Source organism: Lacerta agilis, chromosome 12 (assembly GCF_009819535.1).
Source record: "Lacerta agilis isolate rLacAgi1 chromosome 12, rLacAgi1.pri, whole genome shotgun sequence".
NCBI classification, from domain to species: domain Eukaryota; kingdom Metazoa; phylum Chordata; class Lepidosauria; order Squamata; family Lacertidae; genus Lacerta; species Lacerta agilis.
The window spans coordinates 31,244,482-31,272,253 of NC_046323.1; the positions used below are offsets into that span (position 1 = coordinate 31,244,482).

At 41.0% G+C, this 27,772-nt stretch overlaps 2 protein-coding genes across 3 annotated transcripts in view; one reads left to right on the forward strand and one right to left on the reverse strand.

Moving 5' to 3' along the window:
- Positions 1-3,946, reverse strand: part of ANKIB1 (ankyrin repeat and IBR domain containing 1) — a 52,271-nt gene extending 48,325 nt beyond the window's left edge. The window contains 1 exon segment of the mRNA XM_033165578.1: positions 3,791-3,946. The gene's annotated coding sequence lies outside the window, so the exon portion shown is untranslated.
- Positions 3,947-4,712: 766 nt separating this feature from the next.
- KRIT1 (KRIT1 ankyrin repeat containing) lies at positions 4,713-25,791 on the forward strand. 2 transcript variants are annotated; one of them, XM_033165400.1, is made up of 17 exons: positions 4,713-4,835; positions 8,123-8,239; positions 10,150-10,309; positions 13,178-13,270; positions 14,033-14,162; positions 14,464-14,707; positions 14,804-14,919; positions 16,818-16,961; positions 18,446-18,602; positions 19,297-19,404; positions 20,223-20,379; positions 21,364-21,515; positions 22,923-23,089; positions 23,400-23,487; positions 24,241-24,447; positions 24,699-24,815; positions 25,642-25,791. In XM_033165400.1, exons 2-17 carry the CDS (start codon positions 8,138-8,140, stop codon positions 25,708-25,710), a joined length of 2,211 nt encoding a protein of 736 aa, XP_033021291.1. In that variant the 5' UTR covers positions 4,713-4,835; positions 8,123-8,137; the 3' UTR covers positions 25,711-25,791. The 2 variants fall into 2 exon arrangements, with proteins under 2 accessions (XP_033021291.1, XP_033021292.1); XM_033165401.1 differs by lacking the exons at positions 4,713-4,835; positions 8,123-8,239; positions 10,150-10,309; positions 14,033-14,162.
- The last annotated feature ends 1,981 nt before the right edge of the window (positions 25,792-27,772 follow it).

A 27,772-nucleotide genomic window follows, 5' to 3' on the forward strand; every position in this document is an offset into this window, starting at 1 on the left:
ATCCAGACTGCACCACAGAGAAAGCATTAAAGGCTTAAAATATCATCTTATGAAATTACCTTTAGTACAATCATATCAAATTTAGAACAAATTAATAGTATAATTCAGCCTTCCCTCAACGTCATGCCCTCCACATATTTTGGACTACAATTTCAAAAAATCAGCCTAGGTCTGCATGGCCCATGGCCAGAGTTGTACAACATTTGGAGGGCCATAGCCTCACCTGTCACACTGTTTATCCTTTTGGAAAGACACTTAACTTGACCAAAAGCAGACAGCCAGAAGATCTGTTTGAATATGTCAGCATTCTAGAAGTACTGGAAATACAGTAAGTTTTAGGTCTTCAGTAGTTGTATTAAATTAGTTATTGTAAAAAAAATGCTAAGTGATGCATCCATATAGTTAGCACAAATGATCAGCTTTCTCTATACTAGAATGTTCACAGCTGAGCTAAATACCACAACTAAGCTATATTTGTCAGAAGTATTGCACTATACTCATGTGCTCCTACTCTAAACAATACCCTGTCTGAGAGCATGCTGTGTCATATGACTGACTTCTGTAATAGAGATTCTCCCAAGTGTATGAAATGGGTAATTCAGACCCTCCGAATTCCAATTGCTTTGCTAATTATCTTTCCCAACAGACTATTGAAGGGGAAAGTTGTACCTATTAAGTACTAGCGTCTCTCAGTGTTTCTGAACACAGATAAACAGAATGATGCAGATAGACAAATTTTAATGGTTATAGATGAATATGTATCTATAGACCAAGGGTTGGTTTGTTTTTTTTAAAAAAAGAAGATGGTAATACATTAGAACCACTCACAATGGACTTTCAGGGATAGGATGAGTTAAAACTAACACATTACTAAGTGAAACTAGGTGGGGGGAAATAAGACATATGCTCTATACAAAATGGCTTGTTACACTTTCTCCCAGGTAGTCAGGACAATATATTGGAATAAATATTAATATAACAACTTTTTAATAAGATTTATTATATCAAATTCCAGAGGGGAAGTTATATTAGTCTGCTATAGTAAAAACAATGAGTTTTGTTGTATCTTAAAGCCTAACAGATTAAGACATGGCTTTTGTGGAGCAGGCATAGAAAGTATTCACTACAGAACGACTTTTCACCTTCTAAACTAAATAAAAAATAAAAAAATTCCTTCCAGTAGCACCTTAGAGACCAACTAAGTTTGTTCTTGGTATGAGGTTTCGTCAAAAGCTCATACCAAGAACAAACTTAGTTGGTCTCTAAGGTGCTACTGGAAGGATTTTTATTTTTTTTACTATGGCAGACCAACACGGCTACCTACCTGTAACTTTTCACCTTCTGTACAATCTTAATATCTTAAAACAGGCAATAATAGTTAAGAATGAGATAATTTTCATTTTAAATATTTATTTATTTTACACATTTTACCATTCACAATTAAGCAAGAAATAGTATCTAAAAATGAATTCCTCTGTAAAAAAGTAAATTAGACTAATACTCTACTTTGAAAAGAACAGCATGCAAGTAGTTGTTTATCTACTGGCAGACAGACATTACACAATTGACCTATATCAAATGCAAAGTTTCCAATAGCAAATTTAGCTGTAAGTTTCTGTTAAACCACAGATAGAAAGCCTGTGGCCCTCCAGATGCTGGAGTACAACACCCATTCCTGACTATTGGTGGTGTTGGCTGGGCCTAATAGGAGTTGGAATAAAGTAGCATATGGAATGCCAGAGTTTTCCAGAGTCCAACTTTAATGTATTGAAAGTTTAGACTCAAAGCCACTTGTTTTGAAGCCAAAGGAAACAAACAAGATGAATGCAAGTGATTTCTTCATATACTATATGGTGAAGCTACACCAGGGGTTCAACCATTCTGGAACCAGGAGCTACTGTGGAAATTAAGAAATTGTCACGGGTACCCAAAAAAATCCCATTTCACAGAAGATGAACTGCTGATGAGAAGAAACTTGTTCCAGCCAAAATGCAACCCCCATCAAACAGACCAAAAAATCAGTCAACATCTCCCAACCAAAAAACTCAAATTTACAAAAAAGGGGAATGGGGAGGGGCTTAGTGGGCACCAAAGAGGATGTCCAAGGGTGCTAGGTTAGGGGTGTTGCAGGGGCATGGCGGTTTAATCCTCAAGGGAATGGTATACATGCATTACAGTACTAGCACTGCACATTTTCTACCAGCTAAATTGATTGTGTACAAGCAGTGCAATGTCCCACAATTCCTCAAGTAAATCAGACTGCAACTTTTCCAGAAATGGAACATCTTCCAAAAAATCTGTCCCAAGATCTAAGCAGTCCTGATCCAATTAATTATGCAGTATTCTCTTATAAGGAAAAGTTAGCTAAGGTTTACCATGTACCCTGCTTCATAAAATCACCAATTATATGACAAAGTCCTTCTAATTGTTTCCAAAGCAAGATTCTAACTACACATGACACAGATCCGTAACAAAAACCAGGTGGCTGCTTGTCGTAAAGAAAAGCAGCTTTGGAAGAGGGATTTCAAATACGGTATAGAAGCAGTGGAAAGATGTTTCATCCTCCCCCCCCCCAACCCATCTACTGCATCACTGGTCCAGATCCCCCTCCCAATGCTGTTTCTTTTTAGGAAAAGCAGCTGCTAGCCTTTTGTTACATATGCATGTGTAACATATGACTAGGCTCTAACACGTTAATGATAAGCCTTACACTGTCAAGTGATCCTGACTGCAATTGGTATTCTATTCTGCTTGTACTATCAACTGAATTAAACAAAGAAGATTTTTCTGGCCTGTACCACTTCCTGTAGTGGCTGTGTGTGTTTGTTTGAATACAGCCCCGCCCCTCCATAATGACTTTCTAGCGTGGGAGGGAAAACCCAGCAAAGAGAAGACTAGTCAGAATCCATTTCCTACCAGGTTGATTTTCTAAAAGCAGGGATCTTTCTCTCCACGGGAAACGTTCAAAAAACGCAACCACACTAGCTACATGAAGTGGTACAGGCCAGAAAAGAACTTTGCCAATTGATCCCTACTGATGACATTAAGTGGCCTTCACTGATTATAAACTATCTGAATGACTAGTAGTAAGCCCGGATGTGAAATCTAATTTTGTGCATCTGTCTCTCCTCCTCTCTTTTACACAAACACACACACACACACAGCCACACCCTTGTACTCGGCGCTATTTGCTCCAGAAATCTGTCTCCTGCCTATAATTTCAGAGTGCTGAAAAGGAGGGCTGGGCACCGCAGGACTTAACGGTGAATCTGAATGAAAAACGTAAAAAAACCACCAACCACCCGATCTTACCCATAAACATACACTGGTTGGGCAGGATGAGAGAAGAGGCAACAAACCCACCCAACCATTAACAACTCGGGATTTCCAAATATGGAGAGCTATTATGGTGGTATTAAACGAAGGTCCGAAAGCCCCCGCCCCCTCTAGTCAAAGCCAAACCTCCTGAACTGGGTTTGGCGCCGGCCACCCTTTTCTCCCAAAACAGCCCCACACATCCCAAAAGGCACATTTCTGCGGATGCCCTCGACCCCCTTCCTGAAGGACGATGTCAAGTTACGTGCAACTCCCCTTTATACACCCTCACCAAAGCAAGAGGGAAACCGAAGCCTACTGAAACCCTCTTTTTAATTTTATTTTTTGGGGTACCATTCGACTGCTAAGCCCAGTCGCTCCCTCGAATTTTTTTTTAAGCACCCAGAAACTAGAGAGTCAGAAAGGGACCCTTCCCTGTGGCAACATAAAGACTCACACACAAACCCCGACTCACCGGTTCCTCACAGGGTCACTCTTCGCCGGCTTGCCGGTGCCTCCATCCATCCGCCCGGCGACGGCTGGGAGTAGTTATCCGCTGCCCCTTTCCCTCTTAAGGCGCCGCTCCGCTTCCCCGCTCCTCTCCTCGTCCCCGTCCCCCCGACAAGCCCGCGAGGGGCAGCGGGGCGAGAAGCGGCCGTTCAACCCCTCTTCCCCCCTCAAAGGTACGGAAAGGCGCCCCCCCCCCGCTCGAGACCTGAACCGGGTGGCGATGAGAGGAGAAGAGCGCGTGCGCGTGAGCGAGGGCGAGCGCTGGAAGCCAACCCCCCCCCCGGGCCTTTCTCTCAGCTCGCGCGCCGTTCTCAACCCCCTTTGTTCGGCTTCGGAACTCTCCCGAAAAGCTTCTCCGTCCGCCCGGCTGCTGCAGCGTCTCGCAGGCCCCTTCAGAGAAGCCTTTCGCGCTCCAGACCTCGCGAGAAGCCTACACCCCTCACGGCCCCGGCATCTCAAGCCCAGGCATCTTGTGGCAGCTGCGGCGTCTCCACCGCGGACACACGAAGGAGGAGGAGAGAGAGAAAAAGCCGAGGCTGCTGCGGTGGTGTTGGTGCTCCTCCTCCTCCGGCGGCCAACAAACAACGGCGGCAACAAGCGGTCGTGCCTCCGACCCGGAAACTCATCGGCGCTCGGAGCCGCACAGGAAGCGGATCTGCTGCCGGCTCACAGGGGGAGGGAAGCTGGGCGGAGCCCCGGAGGAGAGCGAGAGAGGAACCCCGGGTGGGGCGGGGAAGGGGCGATGCGCATCTTACTGCCCGGACCTTTCAAGGCTGCGTGGCGGTAAGGAAAGCGAGTCTCACCTCCACCGACGTCGACGCTCCACAATTCGGAGTCGGCGGCGTCTCCGTCTTCCCCTCTCTGCCTCAGATTCGTCCGCTCTCAGAAAACGGCAGACCTGCTGCGCGCATCTGCTTCGGAATCAAGTCCCCTCGTCTCCGGGGAATCTTGAGAGCCACCGGCTGCGTTCCGTGGTAAAGGACCCCTGCTGCACCGGGGCCAGGTTGCAGGTGAGGGACTGCCTGTTAGAATGCTCTCCCTGCGGGAGGAAAACAAAATGCTTCTTGCACATAGGAAAGCAGCCCGCCCAGGATGAAAGCTGGACTGGACCCTTCTTCCGGGAAGTCTTTATTTTTTATTATTGTTGTTGTTTTCTTAGGTTGAGGTGTTTTATTCAAATATAGGAACTCACACCCGCAGCAGCCTTAAAGTGTGCCGTCCGAAGCAAAGCTGATCTACTTGGAGTCTAAAGGACAGGGAAATTAGGGTTTATTGGGCAGTTTAACAAATCGGGAGATTTATTGCACTACTGTATAAGTTTTTGTGGGTTGAAGCTATAGGCTGTGGAAGCTTATGGCACAACAAACCTTTAATGTACCACAATACCCATTTATTTACGAAGTGGGTGCCCACAGAGCCTAGGGCAGGGGTCCCCAAACAAAGACCCGGGGGCCAGATGCGGCCCAATCGCCTTCTAACCATCCCGCAGACGGTCCGGGAATCAGCGTGTTTTTACATGAGTAGAATTGTCCTTTTATTTAAAATGCATCTCTGGGTTATTTGTGGGGCCTGCCTGGTGTTTTTACATGAGTAGAATGTGTGCTTTTTTTAAAATGCATCTCGGGTTATTTGTGGGGCATAGGAATTCATTCATATATTTTTTTTTCAAAATATAGTCGGCCCCCCACAAGGTGTGAGGGACAGTTGACTGGCCCCCTGCTGGAAAGGTTTGCTGACCCCTGGCCTAGGCTTGCCAATCAGAAGGTTGGCGGTTCGAACCCCCGCGACGGGTTGAGCTCCCGTTGCTTGGCCCCTTCTCCGCCAACCCAGCAGTTCAAAAGCACGTCAAAGTGCAAGTAGATAAATAGGTACCACTCCAGCGGGAAGGTAAACAGCGTTTCCGTGTGCTGCTCTGGTTCGCCAGAAGCGGCTTAGTCATGCTAGCCACATAACCCGGAAGCTGTACGCCGGCCCCCTTGGCCAATACAGCAAGATGACCGCACAACTCCAGAGTCGTCCACGACTGGACCTAATGGTCAGGGGTCACTTTACCTTTTACCCATTTATTTAGTTTGCTGCAACAGTTTAACAGGGGTGCCAGTCTGCAAATCTTTAACCATTGGAGTCTGATGAATGCAATAATGTCATTCACTTAAAAACAAACATGCACAGGTTGGTGGCACTTAACTCAGCCACTACCTCTTTTCAGCTCACAATTGAGGAAGTTAAATGGTTCTTCTTGACAATGCATGGTTTCGATTGGCATCATAATTATTATTATTTTGGGAACTTTTTAATGTTTGATGTTTTACTATGTTTTTATATGTGCTGTGAACTGCCCAGAGTAGCTGGGGAAACCCAGCCAGATGGGGTGTGGTATAAATAATAAAATTATAATTATTATTCCAAAGTAACGATTCTGAACATGGGACCAGGACTGGCATTATTTCACAGAGCAATTCTGAGTATCAGACATATGTTGTATTCACTATTAAGGTGATAAAGGATGAGATTTGATTTATATTTTCAGCACATTCTTACCAATTAAGTGACATGAAATCATGGAATGGTAATTATCCAGAATAATGAACATAAGGTATGGCCAGATGTGTATGCATGTGGGAATCTGGGTTGGACCTATGCATTTGTTTTTCTCAGGGCCGGTCCTACCATTTGGCAGAACAAGGTGACTGCCTTAGGGTGGCAGGTGCTGGGACATAAGTGGGTGGCACTCCTTTAGCTGTTTTCCCTTAGCCATTCCACATTCCCTTCTGTTGGAGGACAGAGCTGTGCATGTTGCACCGGCTATCCTAGCCTTCCTAAACTAGCCTGCTACTAAGTGCTGTAGAGATGCTATCCAATGTTGAAGCAACAATCAACTGGCAGTTCAGTCTGCTTCTGTATATGAAACAGGAAGGAGGCAGCAGCTTGTCCTTTGCCCATGACCACAGAATGTCATAGGCCAACCCAAGCAATAGATTTTCAATGCTGCCTCTGCCCTAAGATCTGTGCTCCGATTCCTGCAATAGGATTCATTTTGCTGACTTTCCCAGTCGTTAATCCTCCTTTATTGCTAATCTCATAAAGACCCAGAAGGTGAATTAGGGATATGTTTGGATTATCTATGGGCTAAGGGCAGCTGCTGGTTTTGCCAAGTGGCTAGTGGTGACTGTGCCCAAAGTTTCTCTGTTTAGGATTAATGCTCAGTTTAAATTGGCTGTGGATTAAACTGTTTGTCACCATACAAACTTACAAATTTCACACTTCTAATGTTGATGAAAAAATATCTGATGCTGTTGACCTGCAGTTTTTGATTATACGTTTTCACATGAAATTTAAGGTAGTTGCCAGCTTAAGAGAAAGGTGAAGGCAGATTTAGAAGTTAAGGTGTAGATACAGTTTGGCACTTGGACTGACAATGTTTATTGTTGATACGAGAAATGCTACATCCTGTATAAAAATGTTTAAATTTACCATTTTAGTTAGTCTCAAGATCTCGACAGTCTCAACTTAGATCCTGTTACCAAACACGCATTACGTGAAAGCTATTTGTTTGGATTTCAGTGAAATTTAAGTTCCATGGCATGATCCTAATTTAAAATCTGCAAACAAAACAATAGATTCGCACAGTGCAGCACAGTGTTTCGTGCCCCTGGCCGTCTACAGATAGCCAGTGTTATGAGTTTTGGTAGCATACTACTTATCTGAAGTTGTGGGATGTTTGAATCCAAGCTTTTCCTGCTCCCTATATTCTGACATAGAAAGAGGTCTGGGTTCAGTTCCTTCTCCCTGCACCCCAGCTGACTGACACTGTCAAAACTGAGAGCTATGTATCTCTCAAGCTATGTGCACCCAGATCCCAATCAGTCATTGCAAACTACAAACCTTCAAAGCTGAATACAGATCTAGCCTCAGAAACCACACAAAGAGGTTGTTGCATGTGTGGTTCCTGATCAGCAGGCCTGTGGTTGTACTGTCCTTGCTGTATTAGTGAACATGTTTTTAGTGTCACACTGTTTGCCATTTTTGTAAGCTACTTAAAATTATACTTATTGTTTCTATTTCTACAAAGATATTAAGCAATGGCATCATTATAAATTATTTTGAATTTTCAGGACAATCCTCAAAATGCTCAATATTTCCTTTCTTTATTTAGGGAGGATAGAGAGGGAGAGAAAGAAAACTACTAGCATACTTTAAATTGGGGGAAAACATCTGTGGCGGTTGTTTCCTTTTTAAAAAACATGTTTTCTCAGATATAAACTTTGGTTTCTGATTATTTTTTTCACTAAAATAGATATATTAACAAACTATGGGCAACCCAGAGGTAATAACTGAAGCATATGTAGCTGTTATCCGTCCAAAGAACGCTGCAAGCCTGAATTCTCGTGAATATCGTGCTAAATCATATGAGGTAAAATCATTCTTATTTGTTAGGTGTTGAAAATGCATTAAATGGGAGGGTTGTTATTGTAGGAAATTGTTGTTGTTGTTAAAATTTGTATACCGCCTTTCATCCAAGGATCACAGGGTGGTTCACAACTTAAAAATAAAAACACAAAATACATAATTGAAACAAAACACTAACCCTTCTCCCATGAACACATTAAAAGAACGTATAAATTAAGTTACAGGTATCTGAAGAAGTGTGCATGCACACGAAAGCTCATACCAAGAACAAACTTAGTTGGTCTCTAAGGTGCTACTGGAAGGATTTTTTTTATTTTGTATTTTGTATAAATTAAGGTGTAGCATCAGTGAGAATAACATCCAAGACCTAGGTACAGACAGAAACTCAGGAAGTAATAGGACGTTAGTGACTGAATTTCCTATAGCAACTTATCTTCTGCATAAGAAAATAGTTCCTCATAGCCCCATTGCATCATTTCACTTTTGCTTTTTAATGCCATCATATGATAGGTGCAGGGTGATTCTGTCACCATGTAAGTTGCTATTAAATATTTCTCAATTGTTACAATAACCACAATGTACAGCTACATCATACTGCTGCTTAATAGCTCAGAGATACTGCTCAGAATATTGTGGGGAAGTGATACAGTTACAAAACACCCTAACAGAAGGATGTGTGGGGTGTAGTAATATTGCTAAAATTCTATTTTGTTGCTGTGTGTTTAGCCAAGCTAGCAAAATTGTTACCAATACAGTGGTACCCCCGTGTTACGCACGCGATCCATTCCAGATCGTACTACGTAACACGGGTGTGCGTAACACGAATGCCCCCCAAAAAAACCCCGGAAGTTCGTGCGTTTTTGCACTTCTGCACATGCACAAAGTGCGCAGAACATCTCTGCGCACCCGCGTGTTGCACGAGCTCTGCAGAGGACTTCTGAGTCGCGGAGGTCCATAAGTTGAACGTACGCAACACGGAGCGTACGCAACACAAGGTATGACTAAAAGATTATCACAGAGCAAATTATGCGGCATTCACAAAGTCAACATTCATGTTGTGCTCAACAGAGTTATAGTTAACTGGAGTTTGTTGACCTAGGCAACATAACCAACCACAAAAGCAAAAGCTTGCAAACATCTCTGCCCCAGCTGCATAGGAGAAGGGGGAAGGGAGAAGCACACAAGGTCAAGGCTTGCCACAGCACATTTAAGATAATCAACTAGTCTAGAGTAAATGTCTTGAAATATGCAGAGCAAATTTCCTTTCTCCCAGTTCTCTTTCAACATTAAGAAGGTATGGACTTATTTTACAGAATAATTTCATTAAATTCCTCATATTTTTAATTTTCACCGTCTCTCTTAATGCTTTATTTATTAAATAGCCATTCAATGAATGCAATAGCATGTTTATTGTGATTGTGAACATTTCCATTTTGTACAGAGGGCTTTTGAAATTCAAAAGCTTAAGCAAATGCGTGAATTTGCATCAGAATAAGCATTGACTTAATAATACAAAAATAAAATTCTGTTATTGAAATGCATGTGGTCAAAGAATAATGAAATAATACTGTATTTCAAAAATAGCAGCAGGTAATTCTGTGGTACATCTATAAAGGATCTTGTTTGCAGACACAATTTAAATACAGATATTTCCTTTTATTCAGGGAATTCAATGCAGAAATGGACCTTATTTTGAATTTTAAAAAACTTGCATCATGAGCTTAAACATTTTTGTTGAACATTATCTACATCTCATGCCAACATGGCATTGCCTAAAAAGTAAAGCTTGCACATTGGTATATCTCATTCTAAGTATATGAGTGCAAGGGCAGCCTCTGTTTAGACAGTGCTATTATTCTTTCAAAATAAATATGGATCTTTGTATTAACTAATGTTTACCTTGATTTTCATCAGATTTTGTTGCTTGAAGTTCCCATCGAAGGACACAAGAAAAAAAGAAGAAAAATGTTGCTGGAAACTAAAATTCAAGGAGGCGGCGATATATCCCAAAAGATCTTGGATTATATACTAGAAACCACCAAACCAATTTCACCAGGAAATCAAGGTATTAAAGGTAAGTATGGTTGTTTCTGCTTTCTAAAATAACCAGGTCAGTCTCTCCAACCCCATTTATATTCTGCTTGATAACCAATGACAGTCAGTACAGCTAAAACAACAGTCTTCATTATTCTCCATAATGCTTGTCATAATATGAAGATTTTTACTTCTTTTTCGAAGTTAAGAAAGTTATTATCCGGCTAAAGGAGAGGTTCTGAAAGAAGAGCTCTGGTACCAGAAAAGCCTGCTCCTTGTCTATGCCAATCTATTCTTAGAAAGAATAGAAAGTTGGAGCAAGCACTCATTTGAAGTCTCCTCGTTATGGGGAGGACATGGATGGTGCTGTGGGTTAAACCACAGAGCCTAGGGCTTGCTGATCAGAAGGTTGGCGGTTCGAATCCCCACGACAGGGTGAGCTCCCGTTGCTCGGTCCCCAGCTCCTGCCAACCTAGCAGTTTGAAAGCACATCAAAGTGCAAGTAGATAAATAGGTACCGCTCTGGCGGAAAGGTAAACGGCATTTCCGTGCGCTGCTCTGGTTTGCCAGAAGCAGCTTTGTCATGCTGGCCTCATGACGCGGAAGCTGTACACCGGCTCCCTTGGCCAGTAACGCGAGATGAGCGCCGCAACCCCAGAGTCGGACATGACTGGACCTAATGGTCAGGGTCCCTTTACCTTTACACTATGGGGAGACGGGTACAGAAAAGGGTGCTTACTCAGTCAACTGGAGCCTAGGTCATTTAAAAGTTAAAATCAGTACTTTGTACTGTGCCTTGAAATTAACTGGGTGTCGCTGCAGTTGTTATATTCCAGGTACAGTCATACCTCAGGTTGCGTTCGCTATGGGATACAAATGCGCCAAACCTGGAAGTACCAGAACGGGCTACTTCCGGGTTTCAGTGCATGCACAGAAGTGCTAAATTGCGGTTTGCGCGTGTGCAGAAGCACTGAATCGTGCTGCGCACATGCGCAGATACGGCACTTCAGGTTGCAGGCTTTTCATGTTGCGAACGAGCCCCCGGAATGGATCCTGTTCATAACCAGAGGTACCACTGTATAATGAGCTCCCTCCAGTTCCCTCCTATATGGCTTATCCACACTTACCTTTTGCCCACTGGAAAGAATTTTTTATTTTATTTTTGTTTTGACTATGGCAGAGCAACACGGCTACCCACCTGTAACTCCAACTCTTTCCAGGCAGAGATCCACGCTTTAATGCTTGCTCCATGTCTGAGCGTGGTTCCCCCTGCCTCAAAACCCACTCTTTAAAGCTGAATTGGAGCAAATGTCAGTTCAGGTTTTCCGCAGATTGGTACTTGCTGCAATTCAGCTTTAAAGAGTGGGTTTTTGCAGGGCACATTCTGAAGCAAAAAAAGAGGGGGGTGTGTGTTTGAACATGGAGCTTTAAATCACACCTGGAAAGAGCAGAGGAAAACTTAATCAAATGGGTGACTGAACTCATAACTCATTATGAGTTTGAATAGGAAGGCTAACCATGGTACTCCGACGTCAGAGGGCAAAAGGATTTGGAGAATGGAAGAAATATTTAGGTTTCATGGAAATGAGTTGATTATAATACTTTTGAAGTTAGAATTAGAAGTAATAAGAGTAACAGTTTTACTGAGTTAAGAGAAGAAAGGATATAAGAAGTTCAGATTTGAAATGTGATGTTTTATTTGATAAGAATAAGTTCTATGATATAAGATTTGTTGATTATAATTGTAAGATTAAGATTAGTTATAAGGATTTAGATTTTACAATGTTACAAAGTTACTAAAGAAGATTCGAAATGAACGCACAAGGGAGGGCGAGAGGAGGTCCCAAGTAAGATTTGGAAGAAGTGAAAGATTTTTAAGTAATTGTGTTGTTTTTGTGTGTTGGTGTATTGTGTTGTTTTGTATGGGATATGGGTATTTGTAATTGGTTTAATTTGGAAAATCCAATAAATTTTTATTAAAAAACAAACAAACAAAAACCAAATGGGTGGCTGAACTACTGTATATTCTGGCGTATAAGACTACTTTTTAATCCAGGAAAATCTTCTCAAAAGTCGGGGGTCGTCTTATACGCCGGGTGGAGTATCTGCGGTTGAGTAGATCTCAAACTCTATATTTTAACTGGAAAAGTTGGGGGTCGTCTTATACGCCCAGTGGTCTTATACGCCGGAAAATATGGTAATTGATGCTTCCAAGCCATCTTCAAAGGCAGCCCCATATAGAGTGTGCTATTGTAGCCTAACAATTAACAAAGGGTTAAATCCAATGTTAGTTGTACTCATAGTGCACCTATGGGGATAGAATTCAATGTATCACTCAGTGGAGTATGTGTGCAGGAAACTAAGTCATCTCAAGCAGTGGGACTTTCCCTCCCCCCTCCCTCCCTCCCCCCCAAGCCTTCTAAACCGGTTCTGGGGTTTTCTCCAACCCTCCAGAGCAGATTTAAGGACCATGAGGGGAGGGGAGAGAAAGCAACATGCATGCAACAGTTTAGTTGAATCCTGCCCATTAAAATTAATTAACATGGCTAACTTAAGTCCATTGATTTCACTGGGTATAATTAGTTGGATACAGCCGAAGCATTGGATCACAGACGCCTGGCTATTATGGCAGCAATGACAGGTCTTGATTGATAACAGCCAAAACTAGTGAACGTTAATCTTGGTCACAGCTACAGCTTGAGAATTCAGGAGAATTGCCGGGGCTCATAATACCCCAGGATGTATCTGGATGGATCAACATTGCAGTTGGTGGTTCTACTGTTCTGGATTGAACTCCCATGTTGAGCCATCCAGTTTTCAATACATTGCGTGTTATCAGGAAAGACAGATGAGAAACAGGAGGATAATTTCAGCCATTTAATTATTAAAGGATTATTATTGTATACAGGAAAACGAGTTCTGTTAATGAAGACTTTCCCTCTTGATGGCGAGAAGGCAGGCAAGGATGCATCCCTTTTTGTTGTACCAACAGTAGTCAAAGGTAAAAATAAAAATGTTAACATTAAAGCTGCACATAATTAGCAAATGTTAATACCATTTTCTTTAAAATGTACATGAATCGCACAATCCTACGATTTCACACCAACCAGTTCCACTCAGGGCTACACTTGAATGCTTTTAAGAAATGGAACTTCTTTTTCAAAATGAAAGGGGGGAAACATTTTATTTATGAGGATGAGAGAGGATGATCAGTTGCGCTGAAGGTGGCAAAGAGGTTGAGGATGTAGTAAGCGATAGGATCAGGAGGCATGTGAAAAGTTCAGTTGAAGACAAGTGTAACCATTTCACTTTGAGAGGAGTGGGAAAAGGGAGAGAAAGAGTTGTGGCAAGCTGCATCAGGCACTGGTGTTTGTGAGGCCTCAGAGTAGGGTTACTTAGTGCTGATTAAATCACAAATTATATTCAGTCTGTACCCATCAGTGCAATCCTATGCACGTATTTTCACAGATGCAAGTCTCATTGAATTCAGTGGGGTAAGTGGGAATAGAATTGAGGCCATAATGCTCGGAACATCATCCAACAAGGTTACACTGCAACTTATATTGGGAGAAAATTGCATTTTTTCAGAAACAAAATAATGTACCTTGACAAATGTAATAATGAGATGTCCATGCAGCCTTGGGAATTTAATTTGTGGGTCATAGGAATATAAGAACAAAATGTAATCAGGCCAAAATTGCGTAATAGAATAAATGAGATTTGTTCAGCTTTTTTGCTTTAAAAAGTATCTTCTCCTTTGTAGATAATACAAAATATGCCTACAGTCCTGGATGTCCAGTTTTCTACTGCTTACAAGACATCATGAGGGTCTGCAGTGAATCCAGTACTCACTTTGCTACAGTAACAGCTAGAATGTTAATTTACTTGGATAAGTAAGACATTTTAATAGAACTCCTTGAGTCTATAAAAAGAAAGTGACACTAAATAATTAATTATTTTAAAGTATTCTTAACATTTTACATACTATAATATTTCAAGAGAGGTCATGTTTTACTTTTTTTTTTTAAAAAAAGTTGCAGGTCCTAAGCATTTGTTCTTAAGTGTTTGTATCACTGTATCTCTCTAAGGGCTTACTTACTATGGGTATGTGTTTACGTTGTGCTGTGCTAATTATTTGCTAATTTTCAATAAAAGCAACAATGCTAAAAGGTTTTTGCCCGTTGTGTTCTGCAGGTGGTTAGAAGAACGGCATTCACAGTCCCATTCAATCCCCGCTTTATTCAGACCATCTCCCTTGGAGCGGATTAAAACAAATGTCACAAACCCTGCATACGCTGTTGAACCTGGGCAGACAGAGAGCTCACTTCATATGGGATACACAGCATTGGAAATCAAGAGTAAAATGCTGGCACTTGAGAAGGCAGACATGTGCATCTACAACCCTTTATTTGGCTCCGATCTTCAGTATACCAATAGGGTAAGAGGAGATCATTATTAATTTACGAGGGCTTTGATGTCAGTGTTAATGCTCATTTGAGCCTTTTTCTTCTTCTTCATTATATGGTATTTCCAGGTCGACAAAGTGGTTATAAATCCATACTTTGGACTCGGAGCCCCAGACTATTCAAAAATACAGATCCCAAAACGTGAAAAGTGGCAACGCAGCATGAGCAGCGTCATGGAAGACAAGTATACCGTGTTATTTTTATTCATTTGCATTTCTTTATAAAAGAATCACCCCCCTGAAGTCTAAACCCTTATTTATTTATTTATTTATTTAAAAACTTTATAGGCATTATTGCTTCCAGAGTGGATCAGGGCAATCCTAAATATGTTTACTCATAAGTAAATCCCATTATGTTCAGTAGAGTATACTCCTTCATAAGTTTGCCTAAGTTCTTTTTTTTTAGTAATAATTTTTATTAAGCTTCCAATTTTGCATTTCAAAATAAAACATTTTACAAACTTTAAAATATCCAGTGACTTCCCTTCTTTTCCTTCCATGGTTCATTTTACATATATATTCCTGCATATTTTACTACAACCATTCAAATCAGTTTTCCACCCAACAAAAATTATTTACCCTGTTGAATTTATCTTAGTGCTGCCAGCATTTTCAGCTGTATAAAGTTATTTTCCAAATTATTATTATTATTATTATTATTATTTGTACCCCACCCATCTGGCTGGATTATTTGTACCCTGCCCATCTGGCTGGATTTCTCCAGCCACTCTGGGCGGCTTCAAACAAAAATCAAATACATTAAAATATCACACATTAAAAGCTTCCCTAAACAATAAACGCTTTCCACTCTTCATTAAATATATGTTCTTCTTGCTCTCCTATTCTATTTGTTTAATCTGCAAATTCTGCACATACTGTCAACTTAAGTTGCCAGTCCTCTTTAGTTGGACTTTCCATTTTGGGGCTAACAAAACATGGGCCGCAGTTGTTGCATATATAAATAATCTTTTCTGACACCTAGGAATTTCTGTCTGGGTCAGTGTTTTTTCTGGTGGTATGCAGGGTTACACATACTCCTAAACAGTTGGTGAATATTTGGACTTTTGTCCATTTACTGTATTTATTTTCCCTACTTTGAACTATAAAATGGTGATTTTCTTGAGTTAAAATGAGAGTACCCCTAAACATTTTTTTAGGGGGGGAAAAGCACTGGTCTGGGTTATTTCCAACAAAGTAGTTTTAAACATTTTTTTAATTCATTATAAATCATTTCTGCATCTAGAAAGATTAGTGCAGCCTGTTTTTCATTTCTTACTTCCAAGTACTCTATTAAATTAATTACATTTCTTATATTGTCTTTCATTTGTCGGTCTGGTAAAAACCTGGCCTAGTATCTGTGGACTGACTCAGTCAATGTCGTTTTCAATCTGTTAGCCAATATCGTAGCAAATAGTTTGTAGTCATAATTCAGTAATGAAATAGGTCTGTAATTTTTGGTCTTTTTTAAGTTGCTGTCTTGTTTGGGGATCAAAGTAATGCATGCATGTTTCCATGAAGCTGGAACTACTCCCATCACCAAAAATCTGTTAATGGTGTCCTTAAGTGGTTTTATAAGTGCATGCTGAAACTTCTTATAATGAATTGCAGTAAGTCCATCTGGCCCTGGTGCTTTCCCCATCTTCATTTGGTTTATTGCCATTTGCAATTCTGATATCGAGGTGGGCGCATTCAGAATTTGCCAAAATTTCTTACATACTCGGGGTATGTAACAGTCACTTAAAGGAAGTTTGCATAAGTTCTGTAATGATCTCAGGCCCCTTGCTGGAGAGGGTAGTGGCAACAACCACAGTCAAAGCTATGAGCAACCTTTTAACTTCCCCTCAAAGTATCTTGGCTCTTAAAAGTGAAATATCCCATCAGTGTAATAAGACTGTAAAGTAGAAATAAGTTTTAAGTGCAGCCCCCCACCCCACCCGCCCTGCATTGCATTAGTGGGAAGAAAACCAACTCCTTTACTGTCTCATGCCTTTTCTCTTTAGATCAAAGCAACAGGATGCTTTCAATGAAGCAGTTGTATAACATGACTGAAATATCACATCTTCTTTAATCCCCCCCCCCCCAGGGAACGACAGTGGGTTGATGATTTCCCTCTTCATCGCAGTGCTTGTGAAGGAGATTCTGAGTTATTGAGTCAACTTCTCAATGAAAACTTTTCAGTCAACCAGCTGGATAGTGATCATTGGGCACCCATTCATTACGCATGCTGGTGAGCAGAGTACTCTTGCATTGAACTCCAAAACAGGGAATTGCTCATAATTAAAATAATCTGTTTCTGTCTTCATGCTTATGTGTGCATCTTTGTGTTCAAGCTTTTGTCATGCTCAAATGTAGCTGAGAAATAGAACCCAGAATGCAGCTATGTGGGTGAAGGGTGTGGCTCGGCAGCCAAGGATTTGCTCACTTCTCTGTGTCTCTGAGCTTTAGACGGCAAAGTATACCAGCTGTAGTCTAGCACAGACTTGGGAAAGGGCAAAATGTGAAGCTCACTGCAGATGCTAGGATCATAGAACCCCCATTGAAATGAATGCCAGTTATTTCCCCCCCCCACACACACACATTTAACTGAATGGCTGCCATTTACCCCATGTAGATTAATCAGGCTGAACTTGAGCAAACTTTATGGTGGGAACAAAGCCACTCTCCTTTTCCTATAGTGGAAGGCCTAGATTCCACTGAAACTCATGGGAAAGCACAGTTTGATGTATCGCTGTCCCTCAGAAGTCTTCCCTGCATGCACATAGACTGCCCCCATCGTAAAGATGGACATTTTGCTAATTTCTAATAATTATTGCACATTAGTTGCCCAGCTTGCATGTAATGTTAAGCCAAACCATGGTTTAGCATGAACGAGTGAAGGCGGAGACTGTCACATTCTTCCCCCAGGCCTGCCACTACTGCACTACCCACGGCTAAGCTATTGTTTGCTTACTATTATGTCTGAACCCAGGGTTGTGTTTTGTCTCTCCTAGAAGAACTGCAGGCAGAACAAACCTTGGTTATAACTTGTGCTTTATTAGGAGCAGGAGAAACCACAAGTCCAGATTCGGACATAAGCTAAACCATACTTTAGCTGCAGATTCAGATTTATGCCAAACCATAACTTATTTGCAAGTAGTGCTACAGCAGCAAGACCAGGGAAGGAGCAAAGTGGCCCCGTTTCTCCTTCTGAGCACCCATGTTTGTTCATTTGTGCTAAGTATTTTGGCTTTTGGCTTAGTATTAGGTGCAAATTGGGTCAGTGTGAAAGTGGGTTCTGGCAGCTCAAAGGTAACCCAGACTTTGTGGTAACTTTGCAAATGCTATAGAAACTGGCAATCCACTTAAGTGGCCAGGGCCAGCTTTAATGAAATGCACCACTGCTCTAAGAGAGGCTTTCTGCAAAAAAATGTACTTATGTATGTAAAATTTTTAGGGAGAAACCCTCATATATTCTTAGATTATTGAAACAATTGAATTGAATTGTTTATTTTAGAATAGTAACTTCTCCCACAACTAAGTGAATTTTATTAAATTGCAAATACTAATTATTTTTGTGGGGCATGAATTTATTCCAGAATGCTGATAGTGTTTCAGACACTTAGACTGAACTAAAATAATTAACAAGTAAGTGCAGTTTCTTACATGTGTCTTTGGAACCATTTCATAGACCATATGCAAGCTTACCTTTATTTGTATTTGTTCTCTGTGTAGGTATGGTAAAGTTGAAGCTACTCGAATGTTGTTAGAGAAAGGAAAATGCAATCCAAACTTGCTCAATGGACAGCTCAGCTCGCCTCTTCACTTTGCTGCTGGGGGTGGGCATGCCGAAATTGTACAGATTCTCCTAAACCATCCAGAAATTGATAGAGTAAGATGTATTTGTAATTTCAATCATGGTTTCTTGTACAATTAAATTCTGCTTTTGAACAGTGGCTCATTCTTCCATTTGCAAAAGAGTAAAAAAAAATTAAGATGTTTCTTGAAGTCAGTCCAAGGAATGACAGTATTGTGGAGCAGGAAACACAACAGTAAATACTTCAAAGAAGTAATTCCTATTATTGGAGTTTGCGCTAGGAAGAATTGGCACCATGGTCAGCACTTTGAACAGTACCCTGAAAATGTTTAAGACAAGTGGTGCTCTCTAATTCAGAGCATTGAACACCCCACAGAACACTGCATCTGGAAGTTCTTTTAAACCTTACTTTCCTAATCATGGGCATGAATCTGTTCTTTGGTGGTAGGATTGGAAAACACAGTTCAGAAGTGGAGTCATGCCAGTTGATAAGTGAAGGGCACTTTCCAAGAAGGGGTCGGTGGATGTTGCAGCCTTTACTTGAGGGGCTGTAGCTTAATAGTGGAGCACACAATTTGCATGCAAAAGGTCCCAGGGTTTTTGGAAGCCTTCGAAGGAAAGGCTTGTGTCTGAAACACTGGATGGCCCCTGACAGTCATTGTGTAAGCAATGCTGAGCCAGGTGGACCAGTGGCCTAACACAGCATGACAGGTTGCTATGTTGCATTTAGAAAGCTGTGTTTTAAATTTCGTATTGTTTCTGCTTGTAGCACATCACTGATCAACAAGGAAGAACCCCACTGAATGTCTGTGAAGAGAACAAACAAAATGAGTGGGCCAAAACAGCTAACTTGCTGAAAGAGGCCGCAAACAAACAAGTATGCAATGACTTTTCAGATTTTAGAAAAGGTCCTTAAAAGCAAAATGAAGTGTATAATGATTATTGTTATTGTATTTGTTAAAAACCAATAATAATTATTTTTTTTAAGCAAAAAGAAGCATTAATCCAGGAGCAGTCGGTGTGGTGGGGCAGCGCCATAGATAGATGCATTCCTGATAGATGTATTGCTGCCGTTTACCATAATGGGGCAGGACAGTGGTGAGGTTGAGGCTGTATGGGTATAGTGGCAGGGGCAAGCTTTGCTAGTGAGTCTGTGCTGCCCCAACCTCATCGCCAACCTGCACAGCACAATCCCTCTGCAACCTACATTTATCTTGTGTAGTGACATGGTGTTATGGCAAGCCCATAAACATAAGATGCTGCTGAGTAGAAATTATAATTTCCATTTTAATCTAATTTGTTAACACCACAGACCTTCAAAATACTTTCTTCTCAGTTATTCCAATGGACTTTCTATAATGAATAAATTCTTGCACAGCAGAACAACTTGCAGTAGTGCAAGTCTTGAAATTCCAGTTCAGCGTGCCTTTTGAATGAGCTCTCCTATGTCATCTGTGCTGCAATGGGCCTCGGAAGCAGAGCCTGACACAGGGGACCTCTGACCCTTCTCCTGAGCTTGTACCTGGAGAAGGGATTGGTGGATCATCATTGATCATGTGTCTCATTTCAGGGATGCTACCAATCTTGACTCTTTCTCAGCTGGAGGGGGGCAGAGTACTGGCACTCACAAATTTTGGCTTGCTGCCAAGACCAGGCAACATTTCAGTATTTCCTGTTTTCATTTCTTTCCTCTAGTATGAAAAGGTACGAATTTATCGAATGGATGGGTCATACCGCTCTGTGGAGTTGAAACATGGAAACAACACCACTGTGCAGCAGATAATGGAAGGAATGCGTCTTTCTCAAGAGACACAACAGTATTTCACTATTTGGATATGTTCTGAAAATCTTAGTAAGTAATTGGTATCTGGGGTGGGGTGGGTGGGGAAGAACAGTCTTTCAGACAAAAAATATGGGCCCTGCCAGGCCCAGTTTGGCCCATGCGCCGGAGGTTGTCCATGCTCTCTCCCTAGGAGCCACCCTCCTCATATGGAGCAGGATCTCTGGAGAGGTTATGAAGAAAGCAGTCTTTCATGTGACCTGCTCCCAAGCCTTTAAGAACTTCTAAGTTTACGAACAGAACTTTAAATTGGACCCAGAAACCGAGAGCCTGTTACAGCTGACAAAGCAGTGGAATAATATGATCAAAACTTCCAGTCATAGTTAATAATCTTGCAGCTCAACTTTTGGACCAGCCATAGTTTCAAAACTACTTTTAAGGACAGATCCAAGTATAATGCATTATAATAGTATAAATCGTTCACCTGAACACCAGTAGCAAACTATGCCTCTAGCTACAATTGTAGTTGGTATATTAGCTGGAGCTGACAAAAGGACTCAGCTCTTAGCGTTTCTGTCTTTTCTGACAAAAAGCTGACTTTTGCACTTTTTGTTAAGTGCATCCATTTTTCTAGGACACTGGTAACTGGTGTAGACCACATTGCATTTGCATGGTTGGGAGAGATGCTGACAGTACCATGCATATTCAGTTGACTTGTTTTATGTGCTTCATAAATAACAAGAGACATCCTAAAGCAATACAAGACAAGACACATGTGGAGCAATCACACGTATAAAAACGTGTGCGTGCCATTCAAGTCCAATACAGATATCAACTGCGGGGGGGGGGAATCCATGTAAGATTGCTGAAAGATCTTCAACAGTTGCCAAAGGACAATAGGAAATATGTGACATTGCTATTTATGACATTTTTAAAAAAATCCTGCCTTCTTTCAAAACATACTCGGTACTGTATATCATTCACACATACTTGATACGCACACTGAGACATTGTGTTGTTTGCATTTATTTAAATTAAAGAGCTTTTGTTGTATAGATCTGCAGCTGAAACCGTATCACAAGCCTCTGCAGCACGTCCGCGACTGGACAGAAATACTCACTGAACTGACAAATCTAGATCCTCAAAGGGAAACCCCACAGCTTTTCCTGAGGAGGGATGTAAGACTTCCTTTAGAGCTTGAAAAAAAGGTTGGCATTTTATGTTCTGCTATATCAAATTCAGGTTCAACGCCTGAATCTCTAGTCTAGACAGAGTCCAGTATAATGATTTCACTTAGTTAGTTCTTCTGAATTCTCCAGATAATACAGCTTGGCCAAGGGAAGCCAACGTGATGCTCTCCCTATGTTGCTGGACTGCAACTCCCTTCATCCCCAACTGCTGACCATGCTGGCTGGGAGTGATGGGAGCTGTAGTCCAACAGCATCTGAAGGCTATTTATAATAAATAGAGTGGCTGGGGAAACCCAACCAGCTGGGCTAGGTATAAATAATAAAGTAGTAGTAGTAGTAGTAGTTGTTGTTGTTAAGTGGGCGGCTAGATCTAAGCTGTGATGTAGCATTTTTAATGTTCAAGCTTTTAAACATTATTTTAAATTTATTTTGTTTTAAATAACCGACTTGAGCTTAAAATTTAAACAACTAGCGTATTTTTCGCTCCATAAGACACACTTTTTCCTCCTAAAAAGGAAGGGGGAAAGTCTGTGTGTCTTATGGAGTGAAGGCACTGGGCGGCAGTGGGATCCCTCGGCAAGCCGAGGGATGCCTCTGCCACCGGAGCCGGCGCCTCTCCCAGCCGCAGGCTCCTTTCCCTGCTCTTGTGGGAGGCAGAGGGGGGTGGCGGCAGGGGCGGGGCAGGCGGACAAGCGGCTGAAAGGACTCCTTTCGGCTGCTGCTCTGTCTGCCCCCCGCCTTTGACACTGCCCGCCTCTGATGCTTGCAAGAGATTGGAGCTGGGGTTGAGAGAGCCGCTGCACTGCTGTGCCTCTCTCAACCCCGGCCCCGATCCCTGCTCTTGAAAGCACCAGAAGCGGTGGCAAATGGCCAAGCGGCCAAAAGGAGCTTGAATCAGATCTTCTTTCTGCTCTGCTACAATATAAACCTACCCTTCACATTCTTGAGCATTGTTCTTTCATTCACCCCCCCCCCTTTTTTTTTGCTTCTGTCCTGTAGCTGCAATATCAGCTGAAATGTTCCTGTTTCTTTTCTCTCACCCTCCCCTTTCAATGACAGCCCTTGGAGTCTAGCCAAAAGCTGAGCAGCTGATTGGCAGGGACACTAGCAATAAAAGAGGCTGGGGGGGGGGAGGTAAAAGCACATGGACCTCAGGATTTTTGCTTTGAGTCACCCCAAATTCACCGTCAATTCACATATCATGTCTGTGACCACAGCATGAACCACAAAAAATCATACACCACTGTTTTGTTCAATTTTTTCCCCTTGTTTTCCTCCTCTAAAAACTATGTGCATCTTGTGGTCCGGTGCATGTAAAGGTGCGAAAAATACGGTACATTAATTGCTTTGCTACTGAGCAAACCAAATAAGAACTAATTATGTTTAATTTTTTAATATAGACACATTTTATTTTCTTTGCTATAGATTGAGGATCCACTAGCTATTCTTATCCTATTTGATGAGGCCAGGTACAATTTATTAAAGGGTTTCTATACGTCACCTGATGCCAAGCTGATAACACTTGCAAGTCTGCTGCTGCAAATAGTCTATGGAAATTATGAAAGTAAAAAGCACAAGCAAGGCTTCCTAAAGTGAGTGGATTTTAAAATATTGATATGTTTTTTGTTTTAAAATGAAGATATTCAGATCAGAGAGTCTAAAAGACTACTTCATGATTGGAGGTGTTGGCTGATTCTGGGCACCCTCACTTCTTCATAGATAACCAATACTGTTAAAGGTGACTTAACCAGTCACCTGAGCAGCAAGATGGATCATCAGAATGCTATAATGTGCATTATAGCCTATTTGCATGCATGAACTGTTGATAAAGGCAAACAGATTTTGTTTTTTATCTGATCAATATTATAAAAGTGGTTAAACGTGTTTGGTTTTTATTTACAGTGAAGAAAACTTAAAATCTATAGTACCAATCACCAAATTAAAAAGCAAGGCACCTCACTGGACAAATCGAATACTTCATGAATACAAGGTATGATGTTGAGCAACATAACGTCAGAAAACCTGAAAGCACTCCAATCGTAAATTTTAATGTTAATTTCTTTTTATATTGTAAACTGCTACAGGTTACATTGTGTGATTTTAGATGAAAGTTTTCCTTTTATTCTCTGTCGTCCTTTGTAAAGGCCTTTGGCTATATACAGTAAAATTGACTCTCACAATTAATAATTTAAAATGTCCTTTATTTTCTGGAAATGTTAGGGCAACAAAAATAAAATGCCAACAAAGAGGTCCAACTGCTAATTTTTGAGTCATTGCTATCAGTGACCAGCTTTGCGTGCCACATTAAACTATTAAAATAAGCTCTGGTGTAATATGAATCCATTGCTTCTTTTCCACTGGTAATATGCTCCTGGGGAACTAAGCTATGGTTTGGCATAGCACTATGGCTGAACCTGGGCTCAGGGTTTGTTTCTTTCCAAACAAACTAAGGGGTACTCACGGTTTCTCCTTGTCTTACTGTGCGTGGATTATTCTGGAGAATCAAACCATGAACCCAGGTTTAGCAGAAATGCTAAATGAAATTTAACTTTCTGATCTCCCCCCCAAAAAAATTCTTATTGAAGTCAATGGCATGGTTATGAATTTATTTCCATCTTGTATGTATTCATATCAGAGTATTCTTAAGCAAAGTATTTCTGTCATTTCACTCTGTGCAAAGAATCTGGATCCAAATAGAAGTTAAAAGCTCGACTTTTGTGGGTATGTCAATTTCTATTTGCAGAATCTCAGTACCAGTGAAGGCGTTAGTAAAGAGATGCATCACCTGCAGCGCATGTTTTTGCAGACCTGCTGGGAGATTCCTACCTATGGGGCTGCTTTTTTCACAGGACAAGTATTCACAAAAGCAAGCTCAAGCAATCATAAAGTCATTAGAGTGTATGTAGGTGTAAATGTCAAAGGATTGCATCTTCTCAATATGGAAACAAAGGTACAGTCTTTGTTTTTCAGTTTTGAGTCTTAACACTATCTGTGAACATAATGCATAAACTGTTCATATTCCATACAGCATATGTCAATTATTCCATTTAACATAGTAGTATTTCATTATTTTTTTGGTAATTCAAAACAGAATATGTCAGACAGTGAGCACATATGTAGCTTATTGAGGAAAGCACTTTTATTTAGTGTCAAATTTATAGATAATGTTGGCTTTTCAGCTTGTTTCCTTTATATTGACAGGCATTGCTCATATCTTTAAGATATGGTTGCTTTATGTGGCAGCTGGGAGATGGAGACAGCTGTTTTCAAATACATAGTCTGGAAAACAAAATGAGCTTTATAGTCCATACCAAGCAGGTAAGCAGACTACTGATTTCACACATTCCTCACCCCCCCTCCATTTCCCCCCTGGTGCTGTGCATGCATAACAATTACACTTTAGGACAGATATACCACTTGAGCCTCCCGGGCTTGCCGATCAGAAGGTTGGCAGTTCAAATCCACACAACGGGGTGAGCTCCCATTGCTCTGTCCCAGCTTCTGCCAGCCTAGCAGTTTGAAAGCATACCAGCACAAGTAGATAAGTAGGTACCGCTGCGGCAGGAAGGTAAATGGCATTTCCATGCACTCTGGCACTTGTCACGTTCCTTTGTGTGCCAGTAGCAGTTTAGTCATGCTGGCCACAAGACCCATAAATCTGTCTGTGGACAAACGTTGGCTCCCTCAGCCTGAAAAGCAAGATAAGTGCCACACCTCATAGTCACCTTTGACTGGACTTAACTGTCCAGGGGTCCTTTATTGGTATTGGAGAATAATACTGTTGATTGGACTAGCATTGGTTTAAAGAAACACAGTAGTTCTGCACAATAGTTTGATTTAGGCAGATGAACAAGTAACACTACTCAGCCGTTAAAAAAATATTCAGTGTCTGCCATAGAGCTCTAAAAATCTGTGCTTAGAACCAGTTCACGGGACATGCATTTTCAACACTAACAAGCAGTTATCTTTATTTGTAAATGTTATTTATCCTTGTCTCACAATATAGCTTGGGCCATCTTCCCGAACCTGGTGCCCTTCAGATGCCATGGGCTACAGCTTCCATCATCCCAGGCCAGCAGGGGATGATGGCAATTGTAGTCCAAAACTGTTTGGGAAACCCTGATTTGTTTTTGTTTTTTTGCAGGCAGGACTTGTTGTAAAATTGCTGATGAAATTAAGCAGCCAGCTGGTTCCCAGTGAAAGAAGTAACTGAAATAAATGGAGAATGGTTATGCAATTAGCTACATTGAGCACATTTTTTGTTTCTGTAAATAAAAGCCTTGCATGTATATGAGTTGTACAGGATGAAATATGCTCTCTATTGGACTTCATACAGGAGTTTATTTGTAAAATAGAATATATCTGTTATTTTTATAATAATGTTGGGGGGGGGGGTATTTTAAAAACCATAACATGCATTGAGAAAAAATGTGCATATAACCAACAGCAGTTGAAAACACAATAGGATGTAAGCCCCATTGGACACAATAGGACTTATTTCTGAGTAAACTCGCATAGGGTTGCACTGTAAGTCTATACAGCCGTACCTTGGTTTTCGAACAGCTTAGTTCTTGAACGTTTTGTCTCCTGAACACCGCAAACCCGGGAGTGTGTGTTCCAGTTTGCGAACTATTTTTGGAAGCCAAATGTCTGACGGGGCTTCCAATTGGCTATAGGAGCTTCATGCAGCCAATCAGAAGCTGTGTTTTGGTTTTTGAACATTTTGGAAGTCAAACGGACTTCTGGAATGGATTCCGTTCGACTCCCAAGGTACGACTGTATTCTTGTTTAGATAGATAGATAGATTCCTTTATTACGGTCAACGACCAGCACACACACACACAAAAAGACACATACAGAATCAATAATAATAATTATTGTATTCTTGTTTAAAATAGGCACTAAAGTAGATTTTGCACCTTGGCTACCCAACAGAATATTGCTTTGCAGATTTTCTTCTGTCATAGCATGTGTGAACTATTGCAGTGGAGCATAATTGGAGGAATGTAATGAAACTTGCAAAATAACCTTTAATAGCCAGCCTAGTAACAAGTGGCTATACTGTAGTTAAACTCCCCAAAAGTAACAAGATCTGGGGACCTCTAGAGCAGCATTCAATCCATTACAAAGAGCTGTAGCCAGAAGAGAAAGCCAGCAACTTCCTAGCCTGGTTTTTTTAAAACAACAACAAAAACTTTGCTTTCTTTTTTACCCCTTTGTTTATAACATAATTTGATTAAAAACAACACCTTATTATATATTTAGAATATTGCATGGAAAGAGTCAGGGGGTTAGATCTAGCTAGGTCAAACAGAGTCCATCCATTGAACTAAATGGACATGATTAACTCAAGTCCATTTATTTCAGTGTATCTTCTTTAAGCATAATTTAGTTAGCTGCAATGCAGGAAGAACTTCGTTGAATAAAATCTAAAGTATTGTGTACTTTGTTGCCTTTTTATACTTATGAAATAATTGTTTTGCTAATTTATTATGTTTATGAAGTACAGTTTTTTTAAATAATATATTCTTTGTACAAATACTTGTGAAAACTAGTGTGTGTGTTTTATTTAAAACAAAAAGAAAAAGTCTGATTGACTAAACCATTATTAGTGATAGTAGGCCTGTTCGTTTCCATGCTTTTGTTAGTAATCATCTGGGCAATTTCTGACAAAACTAGCCTGTCATAAGAAACCTTCTGAGCCTGCTATTTTCATTCATGGCATTCCTATTTGTTTCATGCCTGAGTAAAATCTTTGGTTCTGATCCAAACAGAGTGGGGGGGCACAGAACATATTTTCCATACAGAAGATCCCAGGTTCAGTCCCTGGCATCTCTAGTTAAAAGGATTAGATCACAGGTGAAGTGAAGGATCCCTGCATAAGACCTGGAAAGCTACTGCTAGTCAGAAAAGACAGTACTCCGGAAGATAAATATTCTGACCTCATATAAAGCATCTTCTTTTGTCCCAGATGTTATTTTAAAAAATGGAAGTTTCATTGATCAGCTGCTTGTGATAATGCTCTTGCACTCAGATCTGGCATGTGGGCTTCCTATAAGCATCTTGGTAGGCCACTGTGAGAACAGGATGCCGGACTAGGTGGGCCACTGGCTTGATGCAGCAGGGTTCTTATGTGACAGCTGTAAAGAGTAGGGGAAGAATAACAGAGGCCAACATGCTGAGTTGTGAAAATAGATCACAGCTTTATTGAATCACCATCTTTCAGCAGTGCAACATAAGGCTTGGACACGATAGTCCTAGTGACCAGCCCATAT

Coding starts and splice junctions, on each gene's coding strand:
- KRIT1 (XM_033165400.1), top strand. CDS start 8,138: ATGGGCAACCCAGAGGTAATAACTGAAGCATATGTAGCTGTTATCCGT. Junction 13,271..14,032: donor TGTACCAACAGTAGTCAAAG/GTAAAAATAAAA, acceptor TCTCCTTTGTAG/ATAATACAAAATATGCCTAC. Junction 21,516..22,922: donor CTTTAGAGCTTGAAAAAAAG/GTTGGCATTTTA, acceptor TCTTTGCTATAG/ATTGAGGATCCACTAGCTAT.